This window comes from Callorhinchus milii, unplaced genomic scaffold (genome assembly GCF_018977255.1).
Source record: "Callorhinchus milii isolate IMCB2004 unplaced genomic scaffold, IMCB_Cmil_1.0 Scaffold2, whole genome shotgun sequence".
Taxonomy (NCBI): domain Eukaryota; kingdom Metazoa; phylum Chordata; class Chondrichthyes; order Chimaeriformes; family Callorhinchidae; genus Callorhinchus; species Callorhinchus milii.
This window is the reverse complement of record NW_024704743.1, coordinates 123,477,318-123,489,764: the sequence shown is the minus strand read 5'-3', so window position 1 is coordinate 123,489,764 and position 12,447 is coordinate 123,477,318. Positions and strand designations below refer to the sequence as shown.

Below are 12,447 nucleotides of genomic sequence, written 5' to 3'. Positions count from 1 at the left end.
GTGTGTGTGTGGAGCTGATGGTGGTGTGGGGGAAGGTTGGCTATTGTTCTCTGGCGTCTCGGTGAGAATTCCCAGGATTAGGGGCTGATGGCTGTCGGCACGGCACGTGGGGGGTTAACGGGATCTGTGTGGGGTGGGGTGGGGTGGGGGTGGAGGGGGGGAGTGGGGGGGGAGTGGGGGAGAGTGGGGGGAGTGGGGGGGGGAGTGGGGGAGCTGCTGATGTGAGCTGCTGCGAGGACACAGTGAAAGGCTGATCACACAACCAGTGAGTGAGGACCAGGGACACTGTGTCAAAGCTCCTCGAAGCATCTCTGTCAGATTGAGTCTGTGTGTGAGGAGAGGAGAGAGAGAGAGAGAGAGCGAGTGAGTGCTGTGCTCAGGTTAGACTGCTGCGGAGACCGGGATTATTTGGCGTAGGGATACAGTCAACCAAGGTAAAGCTTTGGGTTCGTCGTATGAATACCAGGGACATGTTGTGATGTCACAGCCGCTCGGATTTATCTAGTTGTCAGGCGAGCGAGCGAGCGAGCGATCCAGCGGAGGAGAGTGTAGCTGCCATCAGCAGTCAGAGAGGAGAGGAGCGCATCGCAGAGGCAGAGCAGAGCTCACAATGTCTGTCAGAAACCAGCAGCCAGTGCCTCGCACCGACTACCCTGAGCTGTGCCCCGGCCCGGCCCAGCCCCCCGCCAAGTGGAGCCACTCACAGTGGGAATGGAACAACAACGAGCAGAAACCCAGCGCTGACTGCAGCATCGCCACAGCCGCGGGCACAGACAGACCTGGCTTTCCAGCTCTGGGAACAGCGGGCACAGACAGAGCTAGTGTGCCAGCCCTGGGCACAGACAGAGCCAGTGTGCCAGCCCTGGGCACAGACAGAGCTAGTGTGCCAGCCCTGGGCACAGACAGAGCCAGTGTGCCAGTCCTGGGCGCAGACAGAGCTAGTGTGCCAGTCCTGGGTACAGATAGAGCCAGTGTGCCAGCCCTGGGCACAGACAGAGCCAGTGTGCCAGCCCTGGGCACAGACAGAGCCAGTGTGCCAGCTCTGGGTACAGACAGAGCCAGTGTATCAGCCCTGGGCTCAGACAGAGCCAGTGTGCCATCCCTGGGCTCAGACAGACCCACAGCCCTGGGCACAGCGGGCACAGACAGACCCAGGGTGTCAGCAAGGGGGCAAATGGAGCCCCAAGCCCTGACTGATGAGGACAAGCTGGGGTTCCTCGGGCCGGAGGAGGGAGCTGTGAGCGGCGGCCGTGTCTCGGCTATTCAGTCGTCTGCAGACAAGCCTTTCTCTGGGGCTCGGCAAAGCCTGGCTGGCACCGGGACTGGCACCGGCCTGGCTGCAGGAGACCTGCCGGGTGGTGTGACTCAGCCTTGGGCACCACCGCTGCCGGCCTGGGAGACCATGGGTCCTGGAGTCCCGGCGAGCGAGAGCCGGCACATCAGTGAGCCGGGGGAGACCAGCGTGTGGAACCCCTACTTCCTGTCTGAGCCGCCGGCAGCCTGTGTGCCCTCCGGCCCCCCGAGCGGCCAGAGGCCAGCGCCTCCCGGCACCGCAGACCCCGCCAAGAGGGGCAGTCCCCAGGGTGAGGAGGGGACGAGCGACCGAGCGGCACAGCAGAGGAAGCAGATGAGACGAGCCATGTCTGAGTGCTCGCACCTGTCCGTGCCGGCCGGCTTCGAGGGGGGGGAAACTTACCCCGATCTCCCGGGAGCGGTCTCTCCACCGGGCACCAGCCCGGTCCCCAGCCCCAGCAGGAAGCCCCCCATGGCCCAGGTCAAGCGCTCGATGACGGTGACAGAAGACCAGCCGCTGGGGTTCAGCCTCGACACTGACCTGGTGTCACCGCGAGTGGAGCCGGCGGGAGCCAGCCCGGTGTTCCAGCCCCACAGACTGGAGCAGATCCCAGAGCAGGGCGGGAGGAAAGCTGCCGAAGGTGCGGCCGGGAGCACAGGGGACACCGGCAGCCTCACCGCCCGGCCCCCCAGCCCGGCACCGGGGGGCAGCGATGCCCCACACACACACACACTGCTCATTACACACAACACACACACACACTGCTCATTCACACACACACACACTGCTCATTCACCAACCATCTCATACACACACCACACACACTGCTCATTACACACACACACACTGCTCATTACACACACACACACTGCTCATTACACACACACACACTTCTCATTACACACACACACACACACTGCTCATTACACACACACACTGCTCATTACACACACACACACACACACACTGCTCATTACACACACACACACACACACTGCTCATTACACACACACACACACACTGCTCATTACACACACACACACTGCTCATTACACACACACACACACACACTGCTCATTACACACACACACACTGCTCATTACACACACACACACACACACTGCTCATTACACACACACACACTGCTCAACATTACACACACACACACTGCTCATTACACACACACACACTGCTCATTACACACACACACACACTGCCCATTACACACACACACACACTGCTCAACATTACACACACACACACTGCTCATTACACACACACACACTGCTCATTACACACACACACTGCTCATTACACACACACACACTGCTCAATATTACACACACACACACTGCTCATTACACACACACACACTGCTCATTACACACACACAGCTCATTACACACACACACACACTGCTCAGCATTACACACACACCACATTGCTCAGCATTACACACACACACACTGCTCATTACACACACACACACTGCTCATTACACACACACACACTGCTCATTACACACACACTGCTCAGCATTACACACACACACACACACACTGCTCATTACACACACACACACTGCTCATTACACACACACACTGCTCAACATTACACACACACACACACTGCTCAACATTACACACACACACACACACACTGCTCATTACACACACACACTGCTCATTACACACACACACTGCTCAACATTACACACACCGCTCAACATTACATATACACACAGCTCAACATTACACACACACGCTGCTCAACATTATACACACACGTACACACACTCATTGCTCAACTTTACAGTGGCTCACACTCACACACACATTGCTCAACACTACACGGTCTCTCATTCACACACACTGCTGAACATTACACTTTCTCACACACACACAACTGCAATAACTTGAATTTACAAAGTGCTTCCCGCAGTGCTGTGTCTGGCGCTGCACTGTCCAAGGTGCAAACCTTCAGATCAGACGTTAAACCAGCTTCCGTCTGTGCCTCTCTGTGTCTGTCTGTGTTGGTCTATTTCTGTGTCTGACTGTGTCTCTCTGTATCTGTGTGCGTTCTTTGTCTGTGTCTGTGTCTGTCTCTCTCTCTGTCAGTCTCTCTGTGTCTGTCTCTCTCTCTGTCAGTCTCTCTGGGTCTGTCTCTCTCTCTGTCTCTCTGTGTCTTTGTGTATGTCTCTCACTCTCTCAGTGTCCAGGCTGACAATCCCCAGATACAATCACTCTCTCACTCCATGGCAGTTTGTGGGAATGTCACTGTGCACAAACTGGCTGCTGCATTCCTCTATACAACACACAGTCACTACACTTCACAGCGATTCCTGTGAAAAGCTTTGAGACGGCCTCTTGATATGAAAAACGCTGCATCGAACATCAGGATTATTACATTATATAAAATGACCGCTTCCGGGGTAATAATCCCCTCAAAATAAAAATAAATAATAATAATTTGGTCACTCAATCCACATTGTTTATGGGACACTGCTGTGAGCAATTGGCTGCCGTGTTTTGCCCACAAAATATACAGTCAATTCACTTTGCAGTATATTCTGTGAAGTGCTTTGAGACGTCTCAATATAAGGCGCTATATCAAATGCAAGGATTATTATCATTATTATAATGTAGCTGGTAAGTGTGTACGCTTTGAGACGTCTCGAAGACGTGATGAGGTACTGTATCAAATGCAAGATTATTATTATTATATATCCCCAACAACCCTCCCTCCCTCTGCACCCATCTCTCTCCCCACCCCCACTCTCCCGCCAGCCTCAGGTGATACAGCATTGGAGCATGGGGAGAAAGTGTGGGGGGGGGGGGGTTACAATCTCAGCCCCCCTTCACGGTGTGGGCAGGAAGTGGTTAAAGCCATGGAGTTGAATGTTAGCCCTGTGTCAGTGCTGCTTCGCTCTCACTATTGAAGCCAGAGTCAGGTTTAAAATGGGGGACAGGTTTAAGATGCACATCGTGGTCGAACATTGACGGGTGAGAGCTATTTAAAGACGCTGTGAGTGAGAGGGCAAGAGAGAGACAGAAAGAGAGAGGCAGAGAGAGAGAGAGAGAGAGAGGAGAGAGAGAAACACAGGTATACAGAGACAGAGAAAGGCAACAACTTGCATTTATTTAGCGTCCCTCCCCCAGAGCGCTTGACAGTGCCGGAGCATAATGCCGAGCCGGGGGGGAGGGGGAGGTGACCGTAGGCACGGTCAAATAGGAAGGTCTTCAGGTGCAACCTCAAGATGGGGAAGGAAGGGGCAAAGCGGAGGGATAGAGGAAGAGTGTTCCAGATACAGAGAAAGAGAGATAGAGAGAGACAGAAAAAGAGACAGAGAGACACACACAGACAATGAGAGAGCAATAGGGAGATCGAAAGCAAGAAAGAGACAGACAGAGAGCAAGAGGGTGGGATAAAGAGCAGGAGAGAGACAGAGCGAACGAGAGAAACAGAGAGCCAGAGAGAGACACTGAGAGAGAGAGTCACTTCAGCACTCACTGGCTGGCAGGAAAATTAGAAATTGAGGATATGCTCTCTCTCCGCACACGTGGTGGACGTCCTTAGGTACTGGACAGCCCTAGCTTGGCACCCATGTTATTGGGAAAGAGAAGGGAGACTATCTCTCTCTTCCCCACCCCCCGGCCGACAATCCCCAGGTTTAAAATCTCTCGGTCACCTCAGTTGCGTGTGGGGGACAGTGTGTGTGCAAAATAGCTGCCACGTTTGGCCGAGAAACACAGTCACTACAGTTCCAGTAAATCGGTAAGTGAGGATGTAATGGGAAGATTACTCCAGTGGGGAGTGAGCACCGTCACAAACACGATGGGGAGAGAGCAGGGAACGGGATTAGAGCAGAGAGCTCCAGTGGTTTCCAGCGCTGATGGCAGTTACCAGGAGCAGAAGTCAATATCACTCACCTGACTCTGGCTCCAGGTGTGGGGTATCCATATGTGGGAGGGGCGTATCCATATGTGGGCGGGGCGTATCCATATGTGGGAGGGGCATATCCATATGTGGGCGGGGTGTATCCATATGTGGGCGGGGTGTCTCCGTGTGTGGGCGGGGTGTCTCCGGGTGTGGGCTTGACATCTCCTGTGGGCGCGGCTTCACGTCTGTGCTGGGCTCCGGCTGCCGAGATGGGGTGGGGCTAGAGGCGGGGCTCGGGGCCTCTGCTTGCACCTGCTCCTGGGCAGCAGGAGGGAGACGAGGCGGGGTCTCCAGGGGCGGGGCTGGGTGCTGCACTGGGTCCGCCTCCTCCTCACACAGGCCCCGAAACTCATTCAACTTCCCCTCTACCTGAGCCAGGCCACTCCCTCGCCCACTCGCCTCCTCCTGCCCCACTGAGGGCACCTGTGCCGATTGGGCCCCAGAGAGACCGTCCACAGCCCTGGGCCCCGGCCCCAGCATCTCCTCAGCCTCAACCTGGGAACAACTGTCTGCAGGATGCTCCGTCTTGGGTGCAGTTTGTGGCACGGGCGCTGGCTGCACGGGCGCAGGCTGCACGGGCGCTGGCTGCACGGGCGCTGGCTCCACGGGCGCCGGCTCCACGGGCGCTGTCTGTATGGGCGTTGGCTCCACGGGCGCCAGCTGCACGGGCGCTGGCTCCATGGTCGCCGGCTGCACGGGTGCTGGTTGTGTTTCCCTCGTTTGCACGGTTGCTGGTTGCATTCCTACTGGTTTCATTTCCACTGGCTGGGTGTCTACCCTTAGTTGCATTTCTGCTGGCTGCATTGTTGCTGGATGCATTCCTATTGGCTGCATTTCCGCGGTCTGCACTGTTGCTGGCTCCGTTGCTGCTGGTTGCCTTTCAGTCGATTGTGTTCCCATTGGCTGCATTGCTGCTATCTGCACTGTCGCTGGCTGCACTGTCACTGGCTGCGTTGTTGCTGCCCATGTTCCTATTGGTTGTGTTTCCGTTGGCTGCATTGCTGGCGGTTGCATCGCCGCTGGCTGCATATCCTGTGCTGTGTTTGTCTCAGGTGGCGTGTGAGCCAGAGCTCCTTGTGCGCCCTCACTGCCCCCCTCACTGTCCGGGGCGGCCCCCAGTGACAGCTGCTCCCTGGGGGTCTCGTCAGTGGTCTCATCAGGGGGAGGGGGAGGGGGGCCATTTCTGCGGTGACGGTTACGCCGTTTCTTTTTCTTCTCCACGACCACAGTGATCACCTCGGACTCCACCGTCTGTGTGATCTCAGCCACCTCCCCATCCTCCGGCCCCCCCTCACCAGAACCCTCTGTGGTCCTCGTGGTGACCAGCATGGCCCCCTGCGGGATCTCCGAGCTGCCGCCAGTTACCATGGTGACTGCAGCCGTCTCCGTGGTGGTGGTGGACAGCAGCATGTGGTCGCGTTGAGCCCCAGGGTGGGGGGCTGTGTGGCCGGTAATCGCCGGGGACAGCAAGTCTGAGGGACACAGACACACAGCAGCTAAACACACGCTCCACAGTGAGCAGCTCACATCAAGGCTCGTATCCCCTACTCCCTCCCGGAGATTGACCCTTCCCTCTAACACCCTCCCCACCCCCCACAATCTCTAGTCCAGTTCCTGAGCCAGGAGGGGCCGCAGTATTCCAGGGCACTCACTGCAGACATGGGGTTCACTCCCACATGTGTATGCGGATGACACCCAACTCTACCTTTCCTCCTCTACCCTCAACTCCACGACCCCCGATGTCCTGACAGCTGCCTGTCCGACATCGAGTCCGGGACGAGAGACAACTTTCTTCAGCTCAACGTGCGCAAAACGAGGCCCTCCTGATTGGCTCACGTCAGCGCCTCCGCACCTCAGGCGCTGACACCATCAGCATCCAAGGCCGCACTCTCCACCTCTCAAAGCCATCAGGAACCTCGGGGTTCTGTTCGACCCTGAGCTGTCCTTTCTCCCTCACATCCGCTCCACAACGGGCACCGCCTTCCATCACCTCCGGAACATCACCAGACTACGGCACTACCTCACCCCTCACGCGGCTGAAACTCTGGTCCACGCCTTTATCACCTCAAGGCTGGACTATGGGAACGCTCTCCTCGCGGCCTTCCCGGCCCTCCCTCCACACTGCAGGTCATTCAGAACTCTGCAGCTCGTGTACTTCCCGCATGAGGCTTCGGGACCACATCACTCCCACCCTCACCCTCACCCTCACCCTCGCTCGCCTCCACTGGCTCCCCATCCCTGAGAGGATCGAATTCAAGAACCTCATCCTCACCTACAAAGCCATTCACAGCCGCGCTCCCTCCTACCTCTCTGACCTACTATCCCCCCACATACCTGCCCATACCCTCCTTTCCTCCGGCTCCGGTCTACCATCGGTGGCCGGGCCTTCAGCCTCTCAGCCCCGAGGCTCTGGAACTCTATCCCCCAGTGCCTTCACCGCTTCCTCCCTTTCCTCCTTCAAGGTCGGTCTCAAGACCTTTCTCTTCAACCGTGCCTTTAGCTCGACTCTCCACTCGCTCCCTCCCTCCCTTCCCTCTCCTCACCCTGACCATTTCCCCAATGCTCGGGTCCTGACCCAACTGTCCAGCGCCTTGGGACGTCCTCCCGACGTGAAAGGCGCTCTTTAAATGCAATCATGTTGTTGTTGTTGCTGATGACAGCACAGCCCGTCCCGGCTCATCAGCAGGACCTGGAAGGGCCGACCAGTCACTGGGGGCCGGGAATCCTCCCCCTCAGCTCCTGGTAGCCCCACAGCCAAAGCTCTAACTAACGGGGAGGGGGTTCCTCGCTGGACAAGCAGCGGGAAAGCTGCCAGACAGTGATATCAATGGCCGAGCGGTGTGGGTTTAGCCGGTTACACTCCAGCAGTTACCCCAACACACACTCTGGGGTCCCCCCAAACCTTGGCTCTTGCCAACCTGCGCCTAATACTCTCCAGAATTAGGTAAGTAGGGAGTGTCCCTCCAGGGAGAGTGTACACTCCATTCCAGACACAGGGAGATTCCCATGTGTGGCTGGCAGATATATTTGAGACTCCCCGTTTGGTTTTGAGACTGTTAAACACAGTGATGAGTTTCCGTGCGTGTCAGACACCGGCTGATCACATTGACCGGTTTCCGCATGTGTAGAATAGCTCAGGGAAAGATTGGGGAAATGAGTAAGAACTCCCAAAGGGTCTTGAGATGGGCCTTAAAGGAGGTGAGGGAGCAAGGCAAAAGGACTGTGGGATGGAGTTTCTAACCCCCTGATTGGGTCCAAATCCCTAATCAAGTCCACTCAGAGGATACAGTTCAAGATCCTGGTCCTCACCTTCAAAGCCCTCTATGGTCTTGCTCCCCACTACACTGCGACCTCCTAACCCCCTACCTCTCAGTGGGCTCCAGCCTGCTTCACGTCCCCTGCCTTGCTCGCCCCACTGTTAGCGAGCGGGCCTTCTGCCACTCTGCCCCCACCCTCTGGAACTCCATCCCACAGTCCCTCCACCTTGCTACCTCCCTCGCCTTCTTCAAGACCCTCCTCTTTGACGGTGCTTTTGATCTCTGCTTCCCCCCTTGCCCTCTACCCTCCCCGATCGCGACCCCCAGCTCGGGTCCAAATCACTGACAGCGCCTTGGAATGTCCTCCCGACGTGAAAAGCGCTGCGTAAATATCATTTGTTGTTTTTCTTTGAGAGGAGGAGCAGCTGAGAATAAGGGTGTCTCAGCGCTGGGCCACCGGCAATCACAGCCATGGCACCGAATGCCTCCCACTAACGGCTGCCACGGCAATGGTCAGCTCCCAGTGCTAGGAGCTAGAGCCAGAGCAGTGAAGGCAGAGGGAGCCTACAGCGAAGGCTGTATGTGGGTAGGACAGGCGCTGGCACAGTGTGGGCAGAGGATATGGAGCAAAGGCGGGTAATTGGAGTTGAGGTATAGATCAGCCATAGAATGGCGGAACAGGCTCGAGGGCTGAATGGCCTCCTCTTATAGCAAAAGCACTGGGTGTGTTTGGCCCAGACACAATGGGCTGAATTGCCTCTCTCTCTGCATGTCTGTGTGGGGGGTGGAGCTGTAACATACCTTCGCTGAGCTCGGGGAAGCCATGTTCGTGTCCAAGTGGCGAGACTGGAGATAGGCCTGGGCTCCACATTTCTAAATATAACGGAGAGAGAGAGAGCATGAGAATGAGAGATTACCGCACAGAATCCTACTGCACACAGCCCTACCCCCCACTGGATACACAGCCATCCCACACATACACGTGTCAAAGTGACAAATGACATTCAGTCCATCTACGACCAGGGCTCCCTCTGCCTCCTTGACCTCTTTGATGCTTTCGACACCGTTGACCACCTCATCCACCGCCTCTCCTCTCACCTCAACCTTCACGGCGCTGTGCTTAATTGGTTCAGATCGTACCTCTCACAGCCCCTGCACTTCATCTCCTCAAACGGCTTCTCCTCCAGCTCCCCCACCGTGTCGTACGGTGTTCCTCAGGGCTCTGTCCTTGTCCCCCCCTCTTCAATATCTATATGCTCCTCTTGGTGACATCATCCACAGACATGGGGTCAACTTCCACATGTATGACACCCAACTCTCCCTCTCTGCCTCCGCTCTCGACTCCAGGACCCACTGCTATCCTGACAGAATGTCTGTCAGACGTCAAGTCCTGGATGAGAGCGAATTTTCTTCAGTTGAACGTCAACAAAACTGAGGCTCCTGATTGACTCCCGTCAGCGCCTCCTCACCTCAGGCACTGACAGCATCACCATCCATGGGGCTCACTCCCCCTCACTGAGCCAGTCCCGAACCTTGGGGTCTTGTTTGACCCTCAACTATCCTTTCTACCCCACATCTGCACCATGACCCGCTCTGCCTTCTCTCATCTCTGCAATATCCCCCGGCTCCGCCACTGCCTCACGCCAAAACCCTCACACACGCCTTCATTACATCGAGGCTCGACTATGCAAACTCACTGCTTGTCGGCCCCCAACTCCTCCCTCCACAGACTGCAGATCATCCAGAACTCTGCAGCCTGTGTCCTCTCCCGCTCCGGGCTCCGTGACTCTATCACCCCCATCCTCGCCCCCACCGGGCTCTGTGACCCTATCACCCCCATCCTCGCCCGACCCCACTGGCTTCCCATCGCACAGAGGATACAGTTCAAGATCCTGGTCCTCACCTTCAAAGCCTTTGCTTCCCCTACCTCTGCGACCTGCTAACCCCTACCATCCTGTTCGCTCCCTCCCCTGTGTGTGGGGGGATGGGGGGGGAGGCTGTGTAATCCATACAATGACAACAACAACAACAAAATTACATGTGTAAAGCGCCTTTCACATCAGGAGGACTTCCCAAGGCGCTGGACTGAGTTACGGACCGAGCTGGGTCTGGATTGGGGACAGTGGAGGGAGGGCGGGAAGCAGAGAGATCGAAAGCACGGTTGAAGAGGAGTGTCTTGAGATAGGTCTTGAAAGTGGAGAGGGAGGGGGTGAGACGGAGGGACTGTGGGATGGAGTTCCAGAGTATGAATGCAGAGTGGCGGAAGGCCTGTCCGTCAATAGTGGGGCGAGCAAGGCGAGGGACGTGAAGCGCCAGAGCCACTGGGCGGAGGGAACGAACAGGATGGTATGGGGTTAGGAGGTCGCAGAGGTAGGGAGGGAGCGAGACCATGGAGGGCATTGAAGGTGAGGACCAGGATCTTGTATCCTCTGTGTGATGGGAAGCCAGTGGAGTCGGGCGAGGATGGGGGTGATGGGGTCACGGAGCTTATTGCGGGAGAGGACACGGGCTGCGGAGTTCTGGATGATCTGCAGCCTGTGGAGGGAGGAGTTGGGGAAGCCGACAAGCAATGAGTTTGCGTAGTCGAGCCTCGATGTAATAAAAGTGTGAATGAGGGTTTCGGCTGCCTGCGCTGTGAGACAGTGGGCAATGTTGCAGAGGTGGGGGAAGGCAGAGCGGGGCATGGCATGGATATGGGGGAGAAAGGACAGTTGAGGGTCGAACAAGGTGCCCAGGTTCCTAACTGGCTTGGTCAGGTGAAGTGTGCAACTGTGGATGCTGATGCTGCCAGAGCCTGAGGTGCTGAGGCACTGGCGTGAGTCAATCAGGAGGGCCTCAGTCTTGCTGACATTCAGCTGTAGAAAGTTGGCTCTCATCCAGGACTTGATGTCAGACATCAGTTGTCCTGCAATCGAGGGTGGAGGCACAGAGATAGAGTCTGGTGTCATCCGTGTACATGTGGAAGTTGACCCCATGTCTGTGGATGATATCACCAAGAGTGAGCATGTAGTGGTTGAAGAGGAAGGGACCGAGGACAGAGCCCTGAGGAACGCCGCACAAGACTGTGTGGGGGATGGAAGAGAAACCGTTGGAGGAGAACCTGTGGTCCTGTCACTTTGTATCCCTCTGTCACCTTGTCAAATACCCACATTATTTTAAACACTGCAATTAGGTCACCCCCCAACCCGCGCATCTCCCGGGAATAGAACCCAGCTTTATTCAGCCTCACACGAGCCCCTGCACAAGGAGCTGACATGTTGATATCCGCTGACCCAGTTACCAGGAGCGTCACAGACATTCAATACAGTCTCACAGCACTAAACCTAGAATATAGAATCACAGAATCTTACAGAACAGAAGGAGGCCATTCCTTCGTGGAGTCCTGTAGCTCAGTGGTTAGAGCACTCGCTTTGCAAGTGAGAGGCCTGAGTTCAATTCCAGGCAGAGGGCGAAACCTTGGGCAAGTTTCCTTACTCCACACAGAGCCTAATAATAATCCCTCCAAAACCAAAAAAATAATAAATTGGTCATTTTCAACCTACGACTGTTTGTGGGACATTGCTGTGTGCAATTGGCTGCCGCGTTCGCCCACAAATATACAGTCAATTCACTTTACAGTGTGTTCTGTGAAGCGCTTTGGGACGTCCTCCCAACATGAAAAGCACTATATCAAATGCAAGGATTATTATTATTATTATTATTATTCGGCCCATTGTGCCTCTGCCGGCTCTTTGAAAGAGCTCCCAACTAATCCCACTCCCCCACTCTTACCCATTAGCCCTGCACATTTTTCCCTTTTAAGTATCTATCTAATTCTCTTTTTTAAGCTATTATTGAATCTGCTTCCACCAACCTTTCAGGCAGGGCAGTCCAGACCATAACATCTCTCTGGGTAAAGATATTTCTCCTGGTCTTCCCTCTGGTTCATTTGCCAATTATCTTAAATCTGTGTCCTCT

At 55.7% G+C, this 12,447-nt stretch overlaps 1 protein-coding gene across 1 annotated transcript in view; it reads right to left on the bottom strand.

The window, feature by feature from the left end:
- Positions 1–5,215: 5,215 nt before the first annotated feature.
- LOC103190843 (fibrous sheath CABYR-binding protein-like) overlaps positions 5,216–12,447 on the bottom strand; it is a 34,236-nt gene continuing 27,004 nt past the window's right edge. Inside the window, exons 4-5 of the mRNA XM_042331712.1 lie at positions 9,292–9,363; positions 5,216–6,705 (exon numbers count right to left, since the gene is read on the bottom strand). Coding sequence (XP_042187646.1) covers positions 5,216–6,705; positions 9,292–9,363 — 1,562 coding nt within the window. The remainder of the gene's footprint in view (positions 6,706–9,291; positions 9,364–12,447) is intronic.